Below are 27,625 nucleotides of genomic sequence, written 5' to 3' on the forward strand. Positions count from 1 at the left end.
CAAACATGGTCTCTCAGCTGTCTTTATTTTCAGTGAGTCATAGGTAGTATTCGTAACCAGGCAAGGGATGAGGATTGAGTCAGAGTCGTGTCAGGAACTCGCCTCCAGGTACTTAGCGAGCGAGCCCTCAAGGCCGGGGATAGTAGCCATGAGGGACTGGGGGGAGTGGGGGAGGGAGCCTCAGCCCCCGGGAGGCTCTCTGCGCACGCGGGTCTCGGCGCATCCGTTGGGCGTGGCTGCAGGGCTTCTGACACAGTCAGCTGAGCTCTGTGACGCAGCCGCTAGCTGAGACGGGAAGCGGCAGCCGCGCCCCCGGCCCGCCCTCTTCCGCCGCCGCCGTGGGAATGGAAACATCTGCCCCACGTGCCGGAAGCCGAGTGGTGGCGAAGACTGCGCGCCACTCCGCGGCCTACCGCGCAGATCCTCTGCGTGTGTCCTCGCGAGACGAGCTCCTCGAAATGGCTGCACCCAGTCAAGGTAAGGGCGGGTGCGCGCGCGGCCAGCGCCGCGAGGAGCCGCGTTCCCGGGCTCCGGAAGGGGAAGGGCTCCGCTCCCGCCGGTGCCCACTGACCTCCCCCGGGAGCCGGAGCGGCACGGGGACGGGGAGGGCCCTCGGGGCTCGCCCCCGGCCTAGCAGCTCCAAGGGTCCGGCCAAGGTCACATGCATGTCTGCGGCCTAACCACCCAGAAGTGTGGTCTCCATTGGACCTCACAGCCTTCCGGCGCCGCCCCCGGCAGCTAACGCCCAGAGACGTTCTGTTTCTGTTCTCAGAAGCGGTCTGGCTTCTTTGTTCCTTTGGACGTTCATCTCAAATGCCTCGTGGCGTCATTCTGTGTACAAGGCGCCTCCCCAACTGCATTATTGATGGTTTTGAAAAACTAGCATATATGGGATGGTACTTAGGCATACCCTTTTGTTTAGTCGGCATAGTCGAAGGAAGATTTTGTGTAATTCGCAGTAGAGCACGTCTTTAAGTTATGCTTCTTACCCTGTTTTGAATGCTTACTGACTCACAGGATCCCATTGCTAAACAGAGTCATCACCGAAAACTCAATTATATACACTTAAAATTATAAATTATGTTAAAAACAAAAGCAGTGAAGATACTAAATACTTATCATTTTTATTATTTACCATATTTTATTGTTACTTTGCTTTTGAGGTTATTTATACATTTGTTGCATCTGTGTGGAGTAGATACTATACTATGGTGCTCTACTGTGCATCACTTCCCAACTCTGAGTTCAGTGGTGTCACAATTCAGTTATGTCACGCTCACGTCACAATGAATGAATACACCATGGAAATTTGCTGCACTACAAATCACCCCTGCCTAAAGCCGACTGTTAAGGATTTTACCAGCACATCACTAAATTTTAGATGACCCTAGGAAGGTAGAATGTACAATGTGATAATTATGTATTTTTCTGTAGAGCAGACTGTGCTTAGTGACTTTAAACGTATAGGTTGATCAGGTATTTGCACCTAGGAGATTGTTGTGAGAAATTTTGAGGTTCAGATGAGTTTCAATTATCACAGTGATGATCACATAATACTGTGATCATTGATTTCCTGGGCTCATAAACGTGGCTAGTGACTGACTTTTGTCTATCATAGTGATTAGCAGTGTTTGAACAATGACTGACCAAATATCTTGCATTTAATCCACCTCCCCCCTCCCCTTTTTAGGGACTAGATCTGTCATTCAGGCTAGAGTGCACAATCATAGCTCACTGCAGCCCCAAACTCCTGGGCTCAAGCTGAGCTCAAGTGATCCTCCCAACTCAGTCTCTAATTCCCTCCCCTTTTTGACGGGATCCACTTGTTGATCTAAGGGGCTTGGTTAAATTACATTAGAACAAAACTGAAAATTAAAAAAAAAAAACCTGAAAACTCATTCTTCTTTTCAGTAATCTTCTTTAACCTAGGAAGAGAGTTTCTTCAACATAACTGTCTTGTTTTGTTACATTAGAAAAATAAACTACCTGTAAGGCCATAGAGTACTCGGGTACTCAAACATCCCATATTTTGTTCTGCTAAATGGGCATCTGTGATGTATCTTGAATGAATTCTTGAATCTATTTTGGGTATGGTTTAAGGTAGAGGTTGAGAGTAGTTTTTTTTTTTTAACACAAATATCTAGTACTTCTAACATCATTTGTTGTTTCCTTCATTGAATTAGCTTGGTGCTATGTTATTACAAATCAAATGACTATATGGGTGTATCTATTTCTGGACTCTGGATTCTCTTCCATTGCTATATTTGGGTATCCTTGGGTCAGTTCAACACTGTTGAATGCCATAGCTTTATAAGTCTTGAAATTAAGGTAGTTGTATATTATACTGTAGCTTTATAATAAGTCTTGAAATTCCTTGAACCCTCTTCTCCCCTGCCGCCTCCTCCCTCCCCCGCCCAGGAATATTCTGGCCATTTGTGGCAGTTTGTATTTTCCTGATTGCAGCAATATTTCCGATTCTTCATGGTCTTTTTCCTAGTGACTTTGACACTCCTCCCACCCAGGGGTGGGATCAATATTCCCTCTTCATGAATCTGGGTGGGAGCTTGTGACTGACTGCCTGTTCCTATAGAAGGTAGCAGAAGTAACACTGCTTTTGCACTCTCCATTTCTTGGGACTTTTACCTCTGGAACTCGGCTCCTATGCTGTAAGGAAGCCTAGGCTGACTCACATAGAGGGGCAGCCTATCTATTTGTGTGAGTATAGAATCTTCACACCCAGCCTGTAAATCTTCTGGCTAAAGCCTCACAACATCATGAAACAGACACAAACCACAGTACTGTGGCTGAATTCCTGATCCACAGAATCTGAGAGCATAATATATTATTGTTTTGCTTCATGAAGTTTTGGAGTAATTTGTTGTTCCAGTAACTGGACCACTGCTCAGTTTTTTTGGACCTTCACATGAATTTTAGAACCAGTTTGTCAATTACATAAAAACCTACTTTTTGATTGGCATTGTATTGAATATATAGATATAGATCAATATATGGAGAGAACGAGCATCTTAAAAATATTGAATCTTGCAAAACATAAGCATAGTATATCCCTGTTATTTTAGGTCATCTTCAATTTCTTTGCAGTGTTTTGTAGTTTGTAGCATTTTGTAGTTTACAGTGCAGAGGTCTTGTGTATCTTCCATTGAGCTTATTCCAACACAATTTTTGCAATTAGAATTATTTTCTTTTCTAGTTCATTTCTAATACATAAAAATTCAAATGACTTTTTAATATTGGTCTTTTTGTTTTGAGACGGAGTTTCGCTCTCGTTACCCAGGCTGGAGTGCAATGGCGCAATCTCGGCTCACCGCAACCTCCGCCTCCTGGGTTCAGGCAATTCTCCTGCCTCAGCCTCCTGAGTAGCTGGGATTACAAGCATTTAATATTGGTCTTATAATCTGGTAGCTTTTTGTAGATTTTTCTGGGTTTTCTATATATACAGTCATATTAGCTGCCAATGAAGACAGAATTATTATTGTACCTGCTTTCTAATTTCTTTGACTTTTCTTTTGTTGCACTGGCTAGGAACTCCAGTACAGTGCTGGGTGAGGTGGCTCAGACCTGTAATCCCAGCACTTTGGGAGGCTAAGGAGGGAGGATCACTTGGGGCTAGGAGTTCCACACCAGCCTGGGCGACAAAGTGAGACCTCCTGTCTACAAAAAAAAAAAAAAAATTCAGCTGGCCACAGTGGTGCACAGCTGTAGTCCAGCTACTGGGGAGGCTGAGGTGGGAGGATTGCTTGAGCCTAGAAGTTTGAAGTTGCAGTAATCTGTGATACTGCCACTGCACTCCAACGTGGGTGACAGAGTGAGACCCTGTCTCAACAAAAAAAAACAGTTACTCCTGAAGAGAAGGGGCAAGAGATTTTAGGGGAAGGAAAGTGTTCCATATTTCACCATTAAGTACGATGTTAGTTGTATATTTTTCATTGATGTCCTATATCAGATTGAAGAAATTCCCATCTATTCCTGTTTTCCACTTTGTAATTCTGATTTTTGTCTTTGATTTTGAAAATATACAATTTCCATAATTATTATTTTGTACAGTAAGTATTCATTTAGATTTATTCACCTATTTACCTATTCCAATACCTGTCATTTCTTTCTGCATTTCCAAACTTCTGTGTGGCATCATTTCTTGTCTGCCTGAATAACTTTAGTGTACCTCTTTGACTGTAACTTCTATGCCATTGTTTCTAATCCTTTGGAACTCCAATTACATATGGGCTTAATCTTTTGAAAATTTTTTGAACATTGTTATTTGCTTACTTCAGTATCTTGATCATCTCTGGTTCTGCTTCTCTTTCTTTCTTTTTCCTTTTCTTTTTTCTTTCTTCAACCTTCACCACCTGCATTCAAGTGATTTTCCTGTCTTAGCCTCCCAATTAGCTGGGACTACAGGTGTGCGCCACCCCACCCAGCTAATTTTTGTATTTTTAGTAGAGATGGGGGTTTCACCATGTTGGCCAGGCTGGTCTCGAACTGCTGACTTCAAGTGATCCTCCTGCCTGGGCTTTCCAAAGTGTTGTTTTACAGGTGTTAGCCACTGCGCCCGGCTTGCTTCTATTTCTTTTATTTAAACAATTTTTTTCCTTTATATGGCTTTGCCTTTGCATGGGTAGTAGTAATTTTCTATTGTTTATTATTTTACAGTAAATAGATTTGAATAGTAAATTGCTGACATTTCATGTCAGACATTTCTTAGTGTGGTGTGTTTCCAGGGAACAAGGCTGGGTATAGTAGGGAAGCCTGACATTATCTTCCCAAAGAGAAAGGGAATGACATTTTGTTAATTCTTTCTTCATACTTGGCCAAATCACTTAACTTCTGAGCCTTCATTTCTGAATTGTAAAATGTAGTTAATAAGTACTACCTACCTTATTCTGTGGATTTAATTACATATACATGTTTAATGCTTAGCACAGTGCCTGGTAAACAGTAAGAGCTCAATTAAACATTACCTCTCACCTTTATTATCAGTGGAGATCCATGTCGTACTGAGAAAATTTGTGGATTACTGAATAGCATTGAGTTACTCCTGAAGAGAAGGGGCAAATGAAGAAAGTTAGTTTCATTTGGGATGTATTACTGACAGTTTTTTGTAGGTCTTTTTGGTTTTATTTATTTATTTATTTGAGATGGAGTCTCACTCTTTTGCCCAGGCCAGAGTGAAGCGGCACTATCTTGGCTCACTGCAACCTTCACCTCCCGGGTTTGAGCGATTCTTGTGCCTCAGCCTTTTGACTAGTTGGGATTACAGGCACCTGCCACCATACCCAATTAATTTTTGTATTTTTAGTAGAGATGGGGTTTCACCATGTTGGCCAGGCTGGTTTTGAACTCCTGACCTGGTTATCTGCCCGCCTCGGCCTCCCAAAGTGCTGGGATTACAGGTGTGAGCCACCGTGCCTGGCCTTTTTGGTTATTTTTAAATTTGAGAGGAAAAATCTGAGGACTAATTCTAGATTTTCTAGGTTTTTCCCTTTAATATAGATAGACATTAGTATTTGCTGATTTTAGTATGATTTTAAAAAATTGCAACTTAGAATTTCAGAGTAAATTTACTATTTAAAATAGAAGGATAATTTGGAGGTTTCTGATTATATCTATCTCTGTTTCTTTAAGTACCTCTTAATCTAGTTAGGTATGGTAGTGATTTGTTATAAAAGTAAATATTTTCTTATTTAACATATTACTTCTTGTAGGAAACTTTGAGGGAAATTTTGAGTCACTGGACCTTGCAGAATTTGCTAAGAAGCAGCCATGGTGGCGTAAACTATTCGGGCAGGAATCTGGACCTTCAGCTGAAAAGTATAGCGTGGCAACTCAGCTGTTCATTGGAGGTGTCACTGGATGGTAAGTGATGTGAAAGATGTCCACTGTCTTTTGTGCATGATTTAGTATTGCAGTTATAGGTACCATCTTCTTTAACCAATGAAAACACATTGGCTTTTGTGAAATTGGTCACTTAATGTGTAGCATGTATCTAAACATCATCTTAAAGTACCATTTAATGGTTACACACCATGAGTGTTTGCTATATGCCAGGTACTGTTTGAAGTATTTACATAGGTATCTCATTTTCTTCTCACAACTCTGGAATTAGTACTGTTATTTTCTATCCTAGTTTTATAAAAACTAAGGCTCAGAAAGGTTAATTTGCCCAAGGCTACATAGCTGGTGACTGGTAGAATAAAGAGCTAACTACTTATTAGCTATGTCAGATGATAACTTAATGTAATACAGCTTATGGTTTCATTTGTAATAAATTCAAAAAGTGTTAATAGCAAATTTCATAGGTGAATACTGAATCCATTAATCTCATAATCTCTTTACATTTGAAAAATTTTATAGCACAATATAGCAAATATGGAACAGTGCATATAAAGGTATACATTTTAGTAAATACTTAGAGTGAACAGCTATGTAACAACTGCTCAGGTTAAAAAAAATATGGCTAGCCTCCTAGAAATTCTAGACGTTGTTAAGCTGTTATTACATTGTTTTTGCTTGTAGTTTTAACACCAGTTATGTCACTAAATAATACAGTGTGGTTTACCTGGTTTCCAACGTAAAGTAAATGCAGTCAGTATGTATTTTGAGTCTTGCTTTTTTCGCTCAACCTGTTCTTTCATATATTCAACTACATCGTGTATAGTTGTAGTTTCTTCACTTCCATTCGTATTTTGAGTTCCATTATATGAATATACCATAGTATATTTATCCAGTTGATGACTGACATTTGAGTTGTTTCAATTTTTGGCTATACTATGCTGATATGAGTATTAGATTTTCAGTGTATATGTGCATACATTTCTGTAGGGTCTATACCTAGAAATTGGTAGGTCACAGGTATAGGTATCCTCAGCTTCACTAAATAATGTCAAACCACCTTCTAAAACTGGTTTTAACAGTTTACAGTCCCAACAAGGACTGAATGAACCTGTTGTTCTACATTGTTGGCACTTGATTTTGCCAGATTGTCAAATTTTAAAAAAAATTAATTTTTCTTTAGAGAGATAATCAAGTTAAATTCAGACCGTTACAATTTTGCCAGTCTGGTAGTTAGGGAGTAGTATTTCATGGTGGTTTTCATTTACATGTCCCTGAGTAGGAGTAACATTGAGGAACTTTCACGTTTGTTGACCATTTGGATCTCCTCTTTCAGTTCCACTGTAGTCTTTTTCCTCTGAAGTTGTCATTCTTTCCCTTGTTAAGCTGTAAGAGTTCTTTATATATTCTGAATATTCTCAGTTGTTTGTTAGTTGTGTGTATTACAGATATTTTCACTCCTTCTGTGGTTATCTTTTCGTTTCATGGTATCTTTTGATGAACTGAAGATCTTATTTTTAATATAGTCAATTTTATAAATCTTAATGGTTAGTGATTTTTGTGACTTATTTAAGTAATCTCTGTCTACCCGATGTTTCAGAACTTTTATTTGACCTTTCACATTTAGATTTACAATCCACCTGGAATTGTTTTTGTGCTCAGTGTGTGGAAGATTCCTTCTTTTTTTCCCCATGTGGAATACCCATTTGTCCCTTTCCCCACTGTTTTATGTGAGTGTGTGGTGCATGCATATGTGTGTGTCTGCTATCTTAACTTTAGGAACATCTTGGCTGTTTTCTTTATCTCTTATTTTTTAAGTTTAATAAATAGATATATTATAAGTTGCATATATTTAAATATACAATTTGAGACGTTTTTACACATGTACACGCCCATAAAACCATCACCACGGTCAAGATAATTAACATATCTATCACTTCAAAAGCTGCTTTGTACCTCTTCCCTTCATGCTGTCTTTCCACCACTGACCTGGTTTCTATTACTATAGATTACTTTGTGCTTTCTAGATTCCTTTTTGGAAATGGAATTACATATTATGTATTCTTTTTTTGTCTGGCTTCTTTTATTAACCCTAATAATATATTTTTTTGTTTAGAGATGGAGTTTTGCTCTGTTGCTGAGACTGGAATGCAGTAGCGTGATCTTGACTCACTGCAACCTCCACCTCCCAGGTTCAAGCAATTCTCCTGCGTCAGCCTTTGCCATAATGATTTTTATATCATCTGTGCTTTTCTGTATATTAGTAGTTCATCCCTTTTTGTTACTGAGTAGTAACACATTGTTAGTACCAAAATCTGTTTCTCCATCCACCTTTGATGGACATTTGAGGTTTTTTTTTTTTTCGCTTTTTGGCTATCACAAATAAAACTGCTATGAACATTTGTGTACAAGTCTTTGTATGAACATATCCTTTCATTTCTTTTGGGTAAATACCTAGGAACAGTATCGCTGAGTCACATAGTAAGTGAATGTTTTAAATTTACAAGTACCTGCCAGTTTTTTAAAGTGTGTGTACCGTCATATATCTCCACCAGCAATGTGTGAGGGTTCCAGTTCCTCTGCATCCTCACTAACACTTGGTATTGTATTTTTCATTACAACCATCTTAGTTGGTATGGAGTTGTATCTCATTGTGGTTTGAATTTGCATTTCTCTAATGACTAATGATGTTGAGCATTTTCATGGGCTTATTTTTTTGCCATTCATATATCTTTGGTGACTTATCTGTTCAGATCTTTTCCACATATTTTGAATGGGTTGTTGGTTTTCTTTAATTACAGAATCGTGAGAGTTCTTTAAATATTCTGGATAGAAGTCTTAGATATGTAATTTGCAAATATATTACTTCTACTCTATAGCTGTTCATTATCTGAATTGTACCTCTCAAAGAGCAGAAGTTCTTAATATTGAAGTGCAACTCTTTTGTAGCTCCAGTTTTTGGTGTCATGTCTGAGAATATTTGCCTAATCCAGGGTCACAAAGATTTTGTCTCGTTTTTTCTAGATGATATATAGATTTAGATTTTATATTTAGTTCTGTGATCCATTTTGATTTACTTTTTATATATGGTATAAGGTAGGAATCCAAGTTGTTTTTTTTTTTGCATATGGATATCTAGTTGTGCCCACATTTGTTGTTAAAAACACTGTCTTTTTCTCCACTGACTTGCCTTTACACCTGGGTTGAAAATCAGTTGACTATATTTTTTTGAGCTCTTTGTACTGCTAAATTGATCTGGGTACCATTATTACACTGTTTTGATAACTGTAACTTTATAATAAGTCATGAAATTAGGTAATGCAAATCTTGAAACTGTTCTTCATCAAAGCTGTTTTGAGTATTCTAGGTATTTAGCATTTCCATATGAATTTTATCTTATTTTTATACACTCCATGTGAATTTTAGAATCAGCTTGGTGCCAGTTTCTGCCAAACACATGATGAGATTTTGACTGGGATTGCATTGATCCATAAACATTGGTGTACCTCTTCAATTTGTTTAGGTTTTCTTTAATTTCTCTCAACAATGCTTTGTAGATCTTATACATCTTATATCAGATTTATCCCTAGGTAGTTCATATTTTTGATAAATGCTATTACTTTTAAAATTTCAAGTTGCCATTGTTAATTGCTTGTATAATATATAGAAATGCAGGGTTTTTTTTTTTGTATATTGATCTTGTATACTGTACTCTTGCTAAACCCACTTACTAGCTGCAGAATTCAGAGGTCCCCAAGACCACTGTCATGTTGGATAATTCTTTAGGAAAATTCACAGAACTCAGAGCTGTTCTACTCAGGGTTATGGGTTTGTTTTTTTTTTTAAACACGGTAAAAGGGTACAGATTAATTCAGCCAAGGGAAGAGGCACATGGAGTAGGATATTGTGTAGTCTCTATATTTATTTTATTTATTTTTGAGACAGAGTCTTGCTCTCTCACCCAGGCTAGAGTGCAGTGGTGTGATCTCAGCTTACTGCAACCTCCACCTCCTGGGTTCAAGGGATTCTCCCGCCTCAGCCTCCCAAGTAGCTGGGACTACAGGCATGAGCTATTACAGCAGGCTAACTTTCGTATTTTTAGTAGACATTGGATTTGCCGTATTGTCCAGGCTGGTCTTGAACTCCTGAGCTCAAATGATCCACCTGCCTCTGCCTCTCAAGGTACTGGGATTACAGGCATGAGCCACCACACCCGGCTGAGTCTTTACATGTAAAGTGGGTTTCTTGTAGGCACCATATAGGTGGTTGTTAATTTTTTAGAATCCATTTGGCAATCTCTTCTTTTAAATTAGGGTGCTTAGACTATTTACATTTAAGTTTATTTAAAAAATTCTTTTAATTGGCCGGGCGCGGTGGCTCAAGCCTGTAATCCCAGCACTTTGGGAGGCCGAGGCGGGTGGATCACGAGGTCAAGAGATCGAGACCATCCTGGTCAACATGGTGAAACCCCGTCTCTACTAAAAATACAAAAAATTAGCTGGGCATGGTGGTGCGTGCCTGTAATCCCAGCTACTCAGGAGGCTGAGGCAGGAGAATTGCCTGAACCCAGGAGGCGGAGGTTGCGGTGAGCCGAGATCGCGCCATTGCACTCCGGCCTGGGTAACAAGAGCGAAACTCCGTCTCAGAAAAAAAAAAAAAAAAAATTCTTTTAATTAACTAGTAAAAATTGTAGGCTGTGTATAGTTGCTCAGGCCTGTAACCCCAGCACTTTGGGAGGCCAAGGTGGGTGGATCATTTGAGCTCAAGAGTTCAAGACCAGCCTGGGTAACATAGTGAAACCCCATCTCTACCAAAAATACAAAAATTAACCAGGTGTGATGTGCACCTGTAGTCCCAGCTACTTGGGAGGCTGGGGTGGGAGGATGGCTTAAACCTGGGAGGCAGAGGTTATAGTGAGTCAAGATTGTGCCACTGCACTCCAGCCTGAGTGACAGAATGAGACCCAGTCTCAAAAACTAAACAAAATAATAACACCAAAATTGTATATATTGGTGGCATACATGATGTTTTGATACATGTATTCATTGTGGAATGAGTAAGTCAAGCTGTTTAACATATGTATTACCTCACATACTTAAGCATGTTTTTGTGGTGAGAACATTTAGCTATAACTGCTCATTGTGTAAGTTTAGTGGTTGCTTTAGGATTATAGGAGACATCTACTTATTATAATCTGCCTTCAAGAAATGTACTGCTTCAAATATTATATAGCAGTATGCTGCCATTTTTCCCCTCCCCACTTTGTTTTCATTGCCATAAATTTTACTTTTACATGTATTATAAATTCATAATACATTCTTATTTTTGCATTAAATATTGAGTTTTTATAGTCTTTAATAAGAAGAAAGAAGCCTTTCACATTTCTCTGCATAGTTTCCATTTCTTGTGCTCTTCATGCTTTTGTATGGATCCAGATTTCCATCTGATATAATTTTCCTCTGCCTGAAAGACTTCCTTTAACATTTCTTGTATTGCTTGTCTACTGGGGATGTTTTTTTTTCTTCAGTTTTTGTATCTGTGAAAAAGGTCTTTTATTTCATCTTTGTTTTTGAAAGATCACAGTATAGAATTCTAGACTGGCAAGGTTGGTGTTCTTTTTCAGTACATTAAAGATGCTATTTCATTGTCTTTAGCTTTGTATTATTTTGTATGAGAAATGTGTTCTCTCCAAACTTTATTCCTCTATACCTAATACCTCTTTTTTCCCCCTTCAGCTCCTTTTAAGATTTCGTCTTACCATATGTTTTAAGAAGTTTGAGTAGGTTATACCTTGCTCTAGTTTTTTTTCTTTGTTTTCTTTTTTCTTCTTCTTTTTTTTTTGAGACAGATTCTTGGTCTGTCGGCCAGGCTGGAGTGCAGTGGCATGATCATAGCTCACTGCAATCTACACCTCCTGGATTCAAGTGATTCTCATGCCTCAGCCTCCCAAGTAGCTGCGATTACAGGCGTGTGCCACTACACCCAGCTAATTTTTGTAATTTTAGTAGAGATGGGGTTTCACCACATTGGCCAGGCTGGTCTCAAACTCCTGACCTGGGATTACATGCCCAGCCTTTTGTTTCTTTTGCTTAGATTTCATTGAGCTTTTTGGATCTGTGGATTTATTGTTTTCATGAAGTGTGAAATTTTTTTCTGTCCTTCAAATATTTTTTTCTGTCCTCCTTCAGTGATTCCAATTACACATAATTTTAATTGTACAATTATGCGTGAAGTTTTTCCACAGTTCATTAATACTGTTTACTTTTTAAAAACTTTATTTTGACATACTTATAGATTCACATGCAGTTAGAAATAATCCAGAGAGGTCTTATACCCATTCCCCAATTCCCCCCCACCATGGTAACATCTTTTTCTATTTCATTTTTGATAGTTTTTATTGCTATTTCATGAAGTTTACTAATCTTTGATGGTGTCTAAACTGCTATATGTTTCATCTCAGATATTGTAGTTTTTATTTCTAGAAGTTTAATTTGCATTTTTTTAAAGACTTTCTTGCTCTGTTGCCTAGGCTGGAGTGCACTGGCACAATCACAGCTCACTGTAATCTCTACCTACTGTGCTCAAGAGATCCTCCCACCTCAGCCCCCTGAATATTGTAACTGCAGGTGCATGCCACCATGCTTGGCTAATTTAAAAATAATTTTTTTTATTAGAGATATGAGGTCTCAGTATGTTGCCCAAGCTGGTCTTAAACTCCGGGGCTCAAGTGATCCTCTTGCCTTGGCCTCCTAAATGCTAGGATTACAGGCATGAGCCACTGTACCCACCCAAGGTTTGCATGTTTTTAAAAGAGCTTCCTTGCCTCTACTTGTTATGTACAATCTTTTTTCTGGCTTCTTGAACATATAGAATATAATTATAATAACTTTAATGCTTTTGTCTACTAATTTTGTCATCAGTGCCATTTCTGGGTTTCTTTTAATTGATTTTTCTATCATTATGGCTCATATTTTTCTGCTTTGCATGTCTAGTAGTTTTTAATTAGATGGCAGATATTATGAATTTTACCTTATTGGGTACTAAATATTTTTTGTTCTTATAAATATGCTTGATTCTTGTTCTTGGATGTAGTCACTTAGAATGTGCTTCATTTTTTGGGGTCTTGCTTTATTAGGCTTTATTAAAAATGCGTGTTCTGTTTTAAAAAGAGAAAGAGCCAGTTATAAACAGTGCAACAATTTTTGTGATAGCAAAAGTCTGTAACCATTCTAAATGTTTATCAGTAACTCTGGTTACACTATGTAAGTCTGAACAGTGGAATCCTCTTAAAGTGGATCCTTATCATTTATTTACTTGTCCTACCACCCTTCCAATTTCAGAGTCCCTTCAGAAATACACTACCTGACATCTAACTTTTGTTTAAAAAAGATTTAAAGTCTAATGAGGTCATACATGCATTGTTGTATTTGTAATTCTTTCTCTTACTGAGCTGAAATGTAATAAGAGCAGAATAATAGACAATGGGGTGGCCAGGTAATAGGAGACATGATGTTAAGTGTAAAACTTTAACTTTCTCTCTTAGTGAGGAGGGAAGCTACTGGAAGGTTATGAACAGAAGTGTACCTTGATCTTACATTTTAGAGCAGGAGTCAGTAAAGTTTTTTGTAAATATTGTATGTCTTATGTATCACACAATCTCTGTTGCAACTTGTGTTGATCACATACTCTGTTACAAAAAGAGACATCTGGCAGGATTTGGCTCCCAGGCTGTGGTTTGTTGGGTCACGTTTTAGGACTGAATGGGGTGCTATATTGAGAATAGATTCTAGGGAGCAAAGGTGGAGGTAAGAGTCCAGATAAGGGGCTATAACAGTAATCTACATCAGAGATCATGGTACAGACCCAGCAGATAGAAAGTGAAAACACAGAGCAAAGGGGTTCTAGGACTTAGCCTTGGAACAACCTAACATTTAAAAGTCAGAAAGAGGAGGACTCAGTAAAATTATCTGATAAGGAATGGCCAGTGCTATTTGAGGAAAGCCAACCATCTTTTTGCTCTGGAATACCAGAGCAAAAAGATGTCAAGAAGGAGAAAGTACAATAGTAGAAAAACAACCTGATTTTTAAAATGGGCAAAAGACCTGAACAGACATTTATCCAAAGAAGGCATAGAAATGGCCAACAGGTATATATGAAAAGATGCTCAGCATCACCAATCATCAGAGAAATGCAAATTAAAACCGCAATGAGATATCACCTTGCACCTGTTAGAATGGCTGTTATCAAAAAGACGAGATAATTGTTGATCATAAGGGTATGCAGAAAAAGGAACCCTAGTACACTGTTGGTGGGCATGTAGATTGGTACAACCATTATGGAAAACAGTATGGAGGTTCCTAAAAAATTAAAGTTAGAACTACCATGTGACCTAGCAATTCCTCTTCTGAGTGTATACCCAAAGGAAATGAAATCACCACCTCATAAAGGTATCTGCCCTCTTGTGTTCAGTGCAGCATTAATTGACAATAGTCAAGATATGGAAACATCCTAAGTGTCCATAAATGGATGAATGGATAGAGAAAATGTATATACAATGGGATACTATTTAGCCTTAAAAAAGGAGACTGTGACTTGCCATAGCATAGATGGACCTGGAGGTCATTATGCTAAGGACATAGAAAGACAAAATACTGCATGGTCTCATATGTGGGGGAAAAAGCCAAATATGCAGGGGTATAATATAATAAATATAAAGAAATAAAACTGGTTACCAGGGATAGGATGGGAGTGAGAGGAGGAAATGGGAAGATGTAGGTCAAAGGATACAAAGGAATTTCTGTGAAATAAGTGCATTTTAGCTGCTCTTATCACAAAAAAGTCACTATATGAGATGATAGATACATTAATCTGCTTCATTATGGTAACCATTTTACTTGTCTCTATGTATCTCATAACATGTTGTAAATATCAAATATACACAATAAAATTTCATTTTTTAAAAAAAAGGAGAGAGTAATCAACTGTGTCAAAAGCTGAGAAGTGAACACTAGCATTTGGCGAGGTCCAGATCAGTGGTAACTTTGGTAAGAATGGTTTCATTGAAGTCATGGGACAAAAGCCTGAATGGAGCAGGTGTAAGAGCATATGGATGGACACAGGACAAAAGAGATGGCCTGGGGGTGGAGATGGGGGCAAAAAAAAAAGAGATGGCCTCAAAGTAATTTTATCGTAAAGGAGAGTAGAGAAAAGGGAAGGTGGCTGGAGAATTAGAGGTTAGAGAGAGGATTTTTTCAACAGTGGTTAATGATTACAGCTAATATGCATTCAACAATTAACACAACAAAATCTCTGCCACATAAAGCTTACATTTTAGTGCTGGGTAAGGGCAGGAAGATAGAAAATAATAAAGAAACACTGCCAGATGCGGTGACTCACGCCCATAATCCCAGCACTTTGGGAGGCCAAGGCGGGTGGATCACAAGGTCAAGAGATCGAGACCATCCTGGTCAACGAGGTGAAACCCCGTCTCTACTAAAAATACAAAAATTAGCTGGTCATGGTGGTGCGCGCCTGTAATTCCAGCTACTCGGGAGGCTGAGTCAGGAGAATTGCCTGAACCCAGGAGGCGGAGTTTGCGGTGAGCCGAGATCGTGCCATTGCACTGCAGCCTGGGTAACAAGAGTGAAACTCCGTCTAAAAAAATAATAATTAAAAAAAATAAAGAAACACATACTTATATTAAATTGGCTACGAGATGTAGCCACTCATATCATATGGACATTTTGCATTCAACATATTCAAAATGATATTATCTCCTCCCCTCCCTTCCCCCACCTTTTCCTATGTTTCTCTTCCTTGTTTTTGTATTGTAAAAAATGCCACATTGAGGACAGAATCCTGTGCCTTATCCCTTGCAACCATCCTGTCCTCAAACTCAGGCGTGTTTTATTTTTTTGCTTCACAAACAGTTCTCAGGTCTGCTCCCTTCTTGCCATCTCGACCTTGGTCCCTTAGCATTCACTTCTCTTCTGGATTGCTACTTCACCCTCTTAACTGGGGTCTCTGCCTTCATCCTTCCCCTTTAATCTGTTCTCCACAATGTAGCCAGTCATCTTTTAAAAATATAACCTGAGTTTTAAGGGACTTGCTCAAGACCACAAAATTAGTAGAGCCAAGATTTGATTTCCTTATGTCATCTTCCTCTTGGGGCTGGCTTTATGTAGGGGTAGGAAGGAACTGGATCATCTCAAGCTAAGTAGGATATGTACATTGCCAGAAATGCATGTTTGTATGTATCTGACAGCTCATCAATTTGTGTGATGTTGGTTTGTTTTTGTAGGTGCACGGGTTTCATATTCCAGAAGGTTGGAAAGTTGGCTGCAACAGCTGTGGGAGGTGGATTTTTTCTCCTTCAGGTCTGTATGTGAAATGTTCTCAGATGTTTGGAAATTCCACCTGCCCATTAAGGAATGCGGTGCAGGGAGTTGGAATACAGTCCTGGCTATGTTACACTACAGTAGCCTTTGGACTTGTTTTTATTTACTATTTCCAATGCTAATGACCATTTGAGTCAAATTTTATCCATTATACTAGTAAATGTTATTTACCAGTTACATTTTATTTTCTCATTTGGGGATAGAAGTGCAAATTCCTTATCATAGCTCCCTTAAAAGAGTTTTTAAGACCACCTGAAATATTAAGCAGATGTGATTTCAAAACTGCAAGTAGGCTGGGATGATTTAGTTTCATATTCTAATATATCTAGCTTTTACAGAGGGGACATTGAGCATTTGATGAGAAGTGGGAGCTAAGTGACAGTGCAGTCAGATGTCCTCTGCTGTCTTCTTGACCCATAGTTTCAGAACCAGTGGTTGCCAGTTTTGTGAGACTGCTCTGGGAGAGACTAACAAGCAAGACTTGAAAAACAAAAAGGGAGCAGTTTCTCCTAAAACAAAAGAAAACTGACATTTGATTGTACTGGGCACACATTTCTTAGCTCTGTGGCATTGGTATTCAAACTTGGCTCCACATTGGAATCACCTGGGGGTTTTTAAAAGAGCCGACATATATCACCCCCAACCCACAGTCTGATTTCATCGAAAAACTTAAAACACTTGAAGTGATTCTACTGTGCAGCGGTGCGTAGAGCTGCTCTGCTGTGGGAGCCATAACTTGCTGAATCATGGCAGAGTCTCTGAATTCACAGCCCTTTGTCTCTTCCCAGAGTTGGCATCCCTCACTTTGGCAAGGTAAGTTCTGTATTAGCACCATGATTGGAGTGAGTTCTGCAGATAGGTCAGGTGAAAATCAGATGTATTGAAGAGGGAAACTGGTAACTGGCTGGAGCTGGGTTGAGTGTGGTATTGCTGCATGCCAAATTCCCCCAAACCTAATGGCTTCAAATAATGATCACTTTATTCTCTGTCATGGTTACAGGAGTCTGGGGGAGGGTTAAGGTAGGTGCTTGTGGATTAAAGTCTCATGTGGTTACAGGCCAGATGATCAGAGGGCTGGGGTAGGTGTGGACTGGCCGGGCCTCTTTGTCTCTCTGTCTCTGTCTTCCCTCCTACTCTCCTTATTTCCCCCCTCTCCATAGTGTCAGTGCTGTTCCATGTGATACCTGGGCATGAGTCTTACCACCAGTGTAGGCTTCCTCTTACCGCCATGACTTCAGGACTCCCAAGCACAGTGCGCCAGAAATATGGTGCAAGTTGCATCTCCTTTGTTGCACAAGACTCAGAAGTCATGCAGCATCACTTTTGTTGGCTCTTCACACCTCTCTCTCCTTCCTCTTGACCCTTCAGGCAGAAGTGCAGTAACAGCTCTATCCCTGTGGTTTCCGTTACATGCTGCCCCAGACTTCATAAACATCTTAATATTGCCTTGAAATGTCTTAATTGGAGTGTGCCCTCTGTTTCTTTTTGGGCCACGGACAGAAATAATTGGTATTGCAAGTGTCTCCAAAAAGGCACTCAAAATGAGATTCTGGTGTTGGATGACTCCAATATTCAGGGGGTATAGGGACACTGCTTTGCTGCACAGGTGAGACATGGAGAATCTGTGGCAGGCACTCATGTTATCTGTCACTAGAGGGGTGAGAGCAGGAGGCAAGCATAATTTTGAGAGATCAGTTATATCAGGAGTTATAGTTTGATATAGGGATCCAGTTTCCTTTTCTCCATACTGATAATTGAACAGAATTTAGTGAATAATTCTTCCCATTCCCAACATTTACAGCATTGTCTCTTTCATATATGAAAATCCATGTATATGTGGCTGTGATTCTGGTTTCTGTGTTCTGTTCTTTATGGCAGTACTAAAGCTTGGTATTTGGTGCCATGCAGATTCCTCCACCGTGTTGTTCAGGAGTGTCGCAGCTACTTTTGTGTTTCTGCTTGTTCACCTGAATTTTAGATCAGAGTTGTCAGTTATTTTAAAAAATCCTGTTGACATTTTAATCGGAATTGCATTGGAACCATGTAGATATCTTATGATATTGAGTAATCTACCTGTGAACGTAGGTTTTCTCTCCAATTATTTAGGTCTTCTTTAATGCCTTTGAATAGACTTTTATTATTTTTCCATATAGATCTTGTACATGTGTGATTCATTTTTATTACTGGATATCTTATAACTTTAGTTGGTTTTGTGGATGATACGATTTTTAAAACTACACATTCTGATTCATGGTAGTGTGTTGAAATACAGTTGATATGTTATGTTGCTTTTTCAGCCAGCCACCTTACTAAAAAATTCTCTAATTTCTGACTTGTCTGGGATTCTTTTGGGTTTTGTCTATAAAATCATGCCATCTGTGAACAGTGACATTTTTCCTTGATGGCTTTATGAATGTAGTTGCATTTTCTTACCAAGCTGTAGATCACTTTCAGAGCCCAGCAATGCTTGCCAGTTTTCAATTTATTCTACTCCCTCTGCTTGTTGTGCTGTAATGGACACATGATGTTGAACTTTTGTCAGTAGAGGGCGCTGGAGGGACATTGCAGCAGGAAGGGGCTGTTTTCCCAGTTCTGGTGTTGCTTTACTCCTATAGTGCAGCCCCCCAGTAACGCCATGGAGAGCAGGAAGTCACCTTGCAGTCCTGGCCTGGGCCACCCAGGGGACTTCACCACCACCAGTACTACTTGTGCACCCTTATAAAAAATCGGTTTCTTGTATTTGTACAAGTCCATTTCTGTACTTTTTATTCTGTTCTGTTCATTTGTGTGTCTGTCTCTGCTTCCTTGACTACTGTAGCATTATAGTAAGTCTTAAATCAGGTAGTGTGATTTCCCCCAATTCTGTTTATCGGAATCATTTTGGTGATTGTAGTTCTCTTGCCTTTCCATATAAGTTTTAGAACCAGCCTATTTATGTATCTATAAAAAATTCTAGAGGAAAACCTAGGCAGTACCATCCAGGACAGAGGCATGGGCAAGGACTTCCTGACTAAAACACCAAAAGCAATGGCAACAAAAGCCAACATTGACAAGTGGGATCTAATTAAACTCCACGGCTTCTGCACAGTAAAAGAAACTATCATTAGAGTGAACCGGCAACCAACAGAATGGGAAAGAATCTTTTCAATCTACCCATCAGACAAAGGGCTAATATCCAGAATCTATGGCGAACTTAAACAAATTTACAAGAAAAAACAACCCTATCAAAAAGTGGACAAAAGATACGAACAGACATTTTTCAAAAGAAGACATTTATGCAGCCAACAAACATGAAAAAATGCTCATCGTCACTGGTCATTAGAGAAATGCAAATCAAAACCACACTGAGATACCGTCTCACGCCAGTTAGAATGGCGATCATTAAAACATGTGGAGACAACAGATGCTGGAGAGGATGTGGAGACATAGGAACGCTTTTACATTGTTGGTGGGAGTGTAAATTAGTTCAACCATTGTGGAAGACAGTGTGGCGATTCCTCAAGGACCTAGAAATAGAAATTCCATTTGACTCAGCAATCCCATTACTGGGTATATATCCACAGGATTATAAATCGTTCTATTATAAAGACACATGCACACGTATGTTCATTGTGGCACTGTTTACAATAGCAAAGACCTGGAACCAATCCAAATGCCCATCAATGATAGACTGGATAAAGAAAATGTGGCACATATACACCATGGAATACTATGCAGCCATAAAAAATGATGAGTTCATGTCCTTTGCAGGGACATGGATGAAACTAGAAACCATCATTCTCAGCAAACTGACACAAGAACAGAAAACCAAACACTGCATGTTCTTACTCATAATTGGGTGTTGAACAGTGAGAACACACGGACACAGGGAGGGAACCATCACACACTGGGGCCTGGAGGGTGGGGGGCTAGGGGAGAAATAGCAGGGGGTGGGGGGATTGGGGAGGGATAGCATTAGGAAAAATACCTCATGGAGATGACGGGGTGATGAATGCAGCAAACCACTACCATGGCCTGTGTACACCTATGTACCAAACCTGCATGATCTGCACATGTACCCCCAGAACTTAAAGTATAATAAATAAATTAAAAGAGAAAGAAATCCTACTGGGATTTGTGATTGGGATTGCAGTAAACCTATAGATAATTTAGAGAGAATTGGTCATCATTTCTGTGTTGAATATGCCATTCCATGTACATGACCTGTCTCTCCATTTATTTAGGTTGTCTTTGAGTTCTTCAGCATTTTGTAGTTCTCAGTATAGAGATCCTGTATGTTTTATTTGATTTATACCTTGTATTTAATTTTTTTGTGCCTATTGCTGTAAATCATTAAAAAATTTTTCAGTTCAAATTGCTAGCATATTGAAATTGAGTTGGTCTTGTGTGATCTTGTATCTTGTGACCCTGGTAAACTCACTGTTTTAGTCTAGGAGTTTTGTTTGGTGTTTTTTTGTTGTTGTTGTTCAATTCTGTGAAATTTTTATGTAGACAAAGATGTATATGAATTGAGACAGTTTGACCTCTTCCTTGTGAATCTGGATGCCTCCTAATTCCTTTTCTCGCCTCGTTGTGCTGACTCTGAGTTCACTTCTGGTATGATATTGAATAGGAGTGGAGAGGGCGGACATCTTTGCCTTGTTCCCTGCATTCATTCCTTTACCATTACGCACAGTGCTAGCTGCAGGGTTTTTGTGTAGATGTTCTTTATCAAGTTGAGGAAGTTCCCCTCTATTCCTCTTTCTCTGAGACTTTTATCGCGAATTTGCATTGAATTTTGTCAGATGTTTCTTGAGTCCTGCCTTGAGGTCAGGCCAGGTGATACTGCAGGAAAAGCAGGAAACACACCACCAGTTTGGTGGTGCTTTGAATTCTGGTCTTCTCCAGTTTGCATGCCACTGTTTTTATGTAAGAGCCCTCAAATAGCTAGTTTATGTATTCTCTCAGTTTAACAGCAGGATTTTTGTGGGAGAAACAGGATAAAGTAAATGAAAGAGAACCTTCTTTTAGCATACAAATTTTGATACTCAACTATGTGGTTGCTATAAGTAATTTGTTCTTTTAGTACTAAGTAATATTCTATTGTGTAAATATGATAGTTTGTTCATCCATTCATGTGTTGATAGACTTTTGTGTTATTTCTAGTTATAGACTCATAAGTAAAACTACTGTGGCAAGGGCTGCCATTCTGGAGGCAGTGTGACAGCATGTGTAATTGCAGTATTGGTAGACACTGCCAAATTCTTTTCTTTTCTTTTTTTTTTTTTTTTGAGACGGAGTTTCGGTCTTGTCACCCAGGCTGAGGTGCAATGGCGCGATCTCGGCTCACCGCAACCTCCGTCTGCTGGGTTCAGGCAGTTCTCCTGCCTCAGCCTCCCAAGTAGCTGGGATTACAGGCACGCGCCACCACGCCCAGCTAATTTTTTTGTATTTTTAGTAGAGACGGGGTTTCACCATGTTGACCAGGATGGTCTCGATCTCTTGACCTCGTGATCCACCCGCCTTGGACTCCCAAAGTGTTGGGATCATAGGCATAAGCCTGACCCGAATTGTTTTCTTAAAAGACTACCAGTTAAGACTTTTAGTAAGCATGTGTAAGAGTGTCTATTTCCCCACGTCCTTATCAACAGCAGATATTTTCAGTGCTTTAATTTTCTCCAATCTGATAAAAAATTATAGGTCATTATTTTAATTTCTCTCTCCTTGATTACTTGTGAAGTTCAGCTTTTTCTTTCTCTTTGACACTTTCCTCTGTGAATTGCCTTTACGCAGTTTTAAAGTGAATTTTTTTTCTTACTGATCTCTATAAGAACTTTACTTTTTTGAGTATCAATGTTTTGTTTGTAATACACATCACAAGTATTTTCTCTAGTCTGGTTGGGTGACTGGTGGTGCCATTAGCTAAAATAGGGACTAGAGGAAGAGCAACAGTGCAGGAGACCCTAGCAAGGTGAAGACTTTTAGTTTCAGATATTTTGAGATATCCAGGTAGATACAGCTTAGCAAAAATTTGGTAGAGAGGTGATATTGACAGGGCATTGTTTGGTGGGCTATAGTCATTCTCTTCATTCCTTGGATGATACTAATACATCATCAAAAACTACATGCTTAAATCAGATTTACAGTGCATTTTAGAGTTTCGCTGTTTTTATCAAGGGAAATAGGTACATGCTACAGGTGTCTTTGGATGTGTTTCTCTTAATACCTCTTTGTATGAAGTCATTCATGAGAAATCTCGGTGGGGCCAGATGCTAGGTTTCTTCCTGAATATCTGGCATCTTTTCTCCTGTTAAGCAACAGTAATTACTGCCTGAAAGTTTTGAACTGTTCACATTGTCAGGAAACTGACACTCATGGGCACATTGTCAGAGTCGTTCTCTGGAAACATTTGAATTGGCTGTAAGGTCCATCTCTTCACCTTACATCTTGACCTCCCTACCTTGATTTTCATCTTACATAAAACTTTTTAAAAGAGTTGTAAGAGTATAAATAAATTAAAAGAATTGTCAGTAGTTATTTCTAGTGCCAGGCATATGGCTTTGCATATAGGGGGGATGCTGAGTAGATGTTATCACGATACAGATGATCAAATGACAGATGTCTCCAAAAATGGAAAGTCAGAGGGTTTTGAGAATTTACTTCACAATTTATCCTGATTAAAAAAATAAAAAATCTGTTTCTCATTCCTTCTTGTCATTATTGTTGATATTGTAGCTTGCAAACCATACTGGGTACATCAAAGTTGACTGGCAACGAGTGGAGAAGGACATGAAGAAAGCCAAAGAGCAGCTGAAGATCCGTAAGAGCAATCAGATACCTACTGAGGTCAGGAGCAAAGCCGAGGAGGTGAGACTTGCATTATTCATACAGCGCATACAGTTGTCTTAACCCTATTGCTTCGATAGCTCAGTGATGAACAGGGCTTAAACATTACAAAGAACTTAGAGTAATGTGACAAAGCTACTTGGAATATTATAACTTCATAGCATTTTTTTTTTTTTGAGACGGAGTTTGGCTCTTGTTACCTAGGCTGGAGTGCAATGGTGCGATCTCGGCTCACTGCAACCTCCGCCTCCTGGGTTCAGGCAATTCTCCTGCCTCAGCCTCCTGAGTAGCTGGGATTACAGGCACGCACCACCGAGCCCAGCTAATTTTTTGTATTTTTAGTAGAGATGGGGTTTCACCATGTTGACTGGGATGGTCTCGATCTCTTGACCTCGTGATCCACCCGCCTCGACCTCCCAAAGCGCTGGGATTACAGGCGTGAGCCACCGCGCCTGGCCAGCTTCATAGCATTTTCAAAAGCTGGATAATTAAAAGTGTTTGGTGACCTTTGTCAGTTGAGAGTACAGAGTGATACAGACAGTACTTGACTGTGCACATTTGTGGAGTGATTATCCCTTTAACATGTTTTTCTAGGAATGTGGGGCAGCATAGTAGATGGGAAGGATATATGGCCAGTATGATCATTTTGAGTCACATTTTGTCCCTGTATACATGTATCTCTGAAATATTCATACTCTGCTTGTTTTACATATAACTAGTAGAAATGTGCAGCCCAGGGATTGGTGAACTTTTTCTGTAAAGGGCTAGGTAAATATTTTTAGTTTTATGGGCCATATGGTCTCTGTTACAACTATTCAGCTCCACTGTATGTCATGAAAATAGCCATAGATGATATGTAAATAAGTGGATGTGGCTATGTTACAGTAAAACTTTATTTAAAAACAGGTTCAGACTGCATTTGGCCCATGGGCTGTAGTTTGATAATCCCTAATCTTGTTTATTACAGCCAGGTTAGATTATAACCTGGCACTGGAGGGACAAGAGAATTTCTTCCTTTTTAAAAGGGTATTTTTTGCTGTTTCTTTATTACCTTTAAAAATATGTCAGATATCCCAAAGAAATAAGTACAGTGAACTGGGGAGAAATAAACAAAAATTAGGGTGTCAAGAAGATAGCTGGTATGTTCTATAGCCTGGAGTGATGGGAAATTCTCCCATTAGCTTACTCGAGCCTCACAGGGAAAACAGAAATACCCTGTATGTGCCTCCAGCTGCTCATGTTGTAAGTGGCTCTTCATGCCAGTGATCGGCAAGTGGCTGGTCAAAGCTCATGCCTTTACCCAGAGTGGGAAGGTGGCACAGGTGGTTATCTGCAGGAGCCCAGAGCCCAGCTGGTTCTTCTTACCTTTCTTCCTTCTGTCTCTCCTCAATCTGAAAGTTACGAAAGTTATACTTTTTTATTTCATGAAAATTTTATTTTTCAAATATTTATAAACACAATACATGGCTGGGCACAGTGACTCACCACAGTGAGTGAGAATTTTTGTTTTTTAAGAGAGGGTTTCACTCTGTCACCCAGGCTGGAGTACAGTAGCACAGTCATGGCTCACTGTACCCTCAACTAAGCCATCCTCCTACCTCCGCCTTCTGAGTAGCTGGGTCTGCAGGTGTGCACCAGCATACCTGGTGAAGTTTTAAATTTTTTGTAGAGACAGGGAGACCCTGTTGTTGTCCTGGCTGGTCCCAAACTTTTGGGCTGCTGGCTCAACAGTGATAATTGCCTCTATAACCAGTTTATTTAGTGTGGCTTCACTCTTCTCCCATAACTGTCCCCATGAACTCCTTTTTTGTCCTTGATTCAAAGGGCCATTGTTTCTACCTCCCGATGTGCATCTTCCTTCCTATCAGGCTCTCTGTAGTCTTATTCCCCCTATAGCAGCCAGTGGTCATTTTCATATGTAAGTCAATTTAATGGCTTCCATTGTCCTTTGGCTAAAGTACAAACTACATAACAGCTAAGGGGATTGACATCGTTAAGATTGGCATAGGTGTAATAGAGATGATTCTTAATATTATTGACATCCTTAGCAAAACAACCCATTGTACTGTCTTCTGTTTTCAGGTGGTGTCATTTGTGAAGAAGAATGTTATAGTGACTGGGGGATTTTTCGGAGGCTTTCTGCTTGGAATGGCATCCTAAGGGAAATGACCTCATTTTCATTGTTCCTGGTTTTTTCTAGCCAGCAGCCTCTACACTCCATCATAGGACATCAAGTCCCTCCTCTTCTCCCGTGCCTTCCTCCCTGCCATGGCAAATCCGGGTGGCTTCTATAAGCATCTGTTGGTGCAAGTTACTGTGACACCATGAGCTTGATGGTGCCAGACAAGACAGTAGTCCTTAGCTCTCCTCCCAGTACACCCCCTACTTGGTCAGTCTATAGGTCAGCAAGAAGATTCCTTTACCCCCATGCAAGACACTTAAACCAGAACACATTGCAAGCTGGCTCACCGTAGAAGATGACTGGATCCTGAAAGGTTGTCCCAAACTGTTGATTTGGAAAAGAAATAAGCACATAGATAACCTTATTGTGTGCTGCATGGAAAGGAACTGAATACATTTGCCTTTAAGCATGAAAGATTTTGGTATCTTGGTGTCTACTTTCTTTTTAGTTGGTTTTATGTTACAGAAAGAGCTAATTAAATGTGTTATAATTATGCAACAAATGGGCAGCATTAGTACTATAATTGAAAAATCTGATATTGTAAAACAAGTGGTTTAGGTGGGAAAGAAAAGATCTTGGATTTTTATTTCATAGAAAAGATTTTAGGCTTTGAAATGTGAATGAAATTTTTTTGTTTTGTTTTGTTTTTGAGATGGAGTTTTGCTCTTGTTACCCAGGCTGTAGTGTAATGGCATGATCTTGGCTCACTGCAACCTCCGCCTCCTGGGTTCAGGCAATTCTCCTGCCTCAGCCTCCTGAGTAGCTGGGATTACAGGCACGCGCCACCATGCCCAGCTAATTTTCTGTATTTTTAGTAGAGACGGGTTTCACCATGTTGACCAGGATGGTCTCGATCTTTTGACCTCGTGATCCACCCACCTCGGCCTCCCAGAGTGCTGGGATTACAGGCGTGAGCCACCGCGCACGGCCTGAAATATTTTTATCAAAACATTAGGGGTGGCCATAACTCCTCTGTGCCACTTCTATTTTTTTTTTAATGCAGTTAAGATGAAATAAATTTAAACCAGAGTTTTAAAGAAGTAGCTTTCCAGGGATTCAGAACTAAGAAAAACAGTGATAGGGCATGTGAAATGTTTCCATCAAGTGTAGTCTACAATCTCATGATGACCAAACCCCTACAATCAGTCTTTAAAAGCACACACATGCACACTTGCACACACACATGCACAGAATCTTAGCACATTTTGCTGTAGTGGCATGTTACCATGTCTGCAGTCCCAACTAGAATATCAATCAGCTTTCATAGGCAAGACTTCTGTCTTCACCATTATACTCACAGGACCTAGCACTTAATAGGTGCTGAGTATTTGTTGAAAATATGAATAATGCCTTTATAGAAAGAAAACTCACTATTAAAGGTTAGTTTTACTCAGAATGAATTAATCTTGGAGATGATCTCTTGTGAAATACGAGTGTGTTTCTAAGGCTATACCTTGAAATGTTTGCATTTTAACCTATTTGAGAATGACGTATTGAATTTGAAAATCGAAACTACCATTTGAGGCAACATAAGCCATTTGGCTTGCAATATGTATGAATCATCTTGAAACCATAATGATATGAGTCTCTTTGCTGCATATTTTTCTAAAAGAACTTTATTTTTACTTTTTATTATGGATGCTTTCAGGCATATATCAAAGTAGAGAATATAGTACAGTAATCCCCCATGTGTCTACCACTCACCTACAACAATCATCAAATTATAGCTCTGCTGGTTTTTACCAATTATTGTGAAACAAATACCAGAATGTCATTTTATCATATTTCAGTATGTCTAAAAGGTAAGAATTATTTCTAAAAATCATAAATATAGTACATCATCATATCAAACATTAACAGTAATTATATAATATCCAATATCTGATCAGTATTCAAAATTTCCTTGTCTCGAGTGTTTTACATTTAGTTTCTTTGAATCAAAATTCATGCAAGGTTCCCATTATATGTGCATGATTAGGATAAGTCTCTTAACCTTATAGATCCTCTGATTTTTTTGCTATCTGTCTGTGTGTCTGTCTGTCTGTCTATCTATCTATCATCTATTTTGACATACATATATGTAATGACATTGACTCATCTGTTTCCTGGTTTCCCAAATTCTGCTTCTCCTGACATTTGGGAATCTCTGAGTTATGCCATATATGGTGATCATGGCTGCAGCCACTTTACCTGTGTGACTTACCCACAGCGATGGGATGGTAACAGCAAAAGCTAACCAAAGTGCTCTGTGACCCTTTGGGTTGCATGTGGGGAGACTGGCCCACCCAATGCCTCTCCAGTGCGGCAGGGGTTGTCTTTTGGTGCATCTCTTTTTCCTGTGATTATTGGTGAGGACAGTAAAAATTAGCAG

The 27,625-nt window shown here is 39.4% G+C and overlaps 1 protein-coding gene across 1 annotated transcript; it reads left to right on the forward strand.

Annotated features, from left to right (window-relative positions):
- Nucleotides 1-322: 322 nt before the first annotated feature.
- FUNDC2 (FUN14 domain containing 2) lies at nt 323-27,132 on the forward strand. Its single transcript, XM_035288844.3, has 5 exons — nt 323-477; nt 5,724-5,874; nt 16,151-16,226; nt 22,962-23,093; nt 25,155-27,132. The coding sequence occupies exons 1-5, from the start codon at nt 345-347 to the stop codon at nt 25,230-25,232; spliced, it is 570 nt and encodes a 189-aa protein (XP_035144735.1). The 5' UTR covers nt 323-344; the 3' UTR covers nt 25,233-27,132.
- Nucleotides 27,133-27,625: the final 493 nt, after the last annotated feature.

Source organism: Callithrix jacchus, chromosome X (assembly GCF_049354715.1).
Source record: "Callithrix jacchus isolate 240 chromosome X, calJac240_pri, whole genome shotgun sequence".
NCBI lineage: Eukaryota > Metazoa > Chordata > Mammalia > Primates > Cebidae > Callithrix > Callithrix jacchus.

Excerpts from the sequence above, each read along its gene's own strand:
- FUNDC2 (XM_035288844.3), top strand. The coding sequence starts at position 345 with ATGGAAACATCTGCCCCACGTGCCGGAAGCCGAGTGGTGGCGAAGACT. Across the intron at positions 478-5,723 it reads AATGGCTGCACCCAGTCAAG|GAAACTTTGAGGGAAATTTT; the intron begins GTAAGGGCGGGT and ends TACTTCTTGTAG. Across the intron at positions 23,094-25,154 it reads TCAGGAGCAAAGCCGAGGAG|GTGGTGTCATTTGTGAAGAA; the intron begins GTGAGACTTGCA and ends TTCTGTTTTCAG.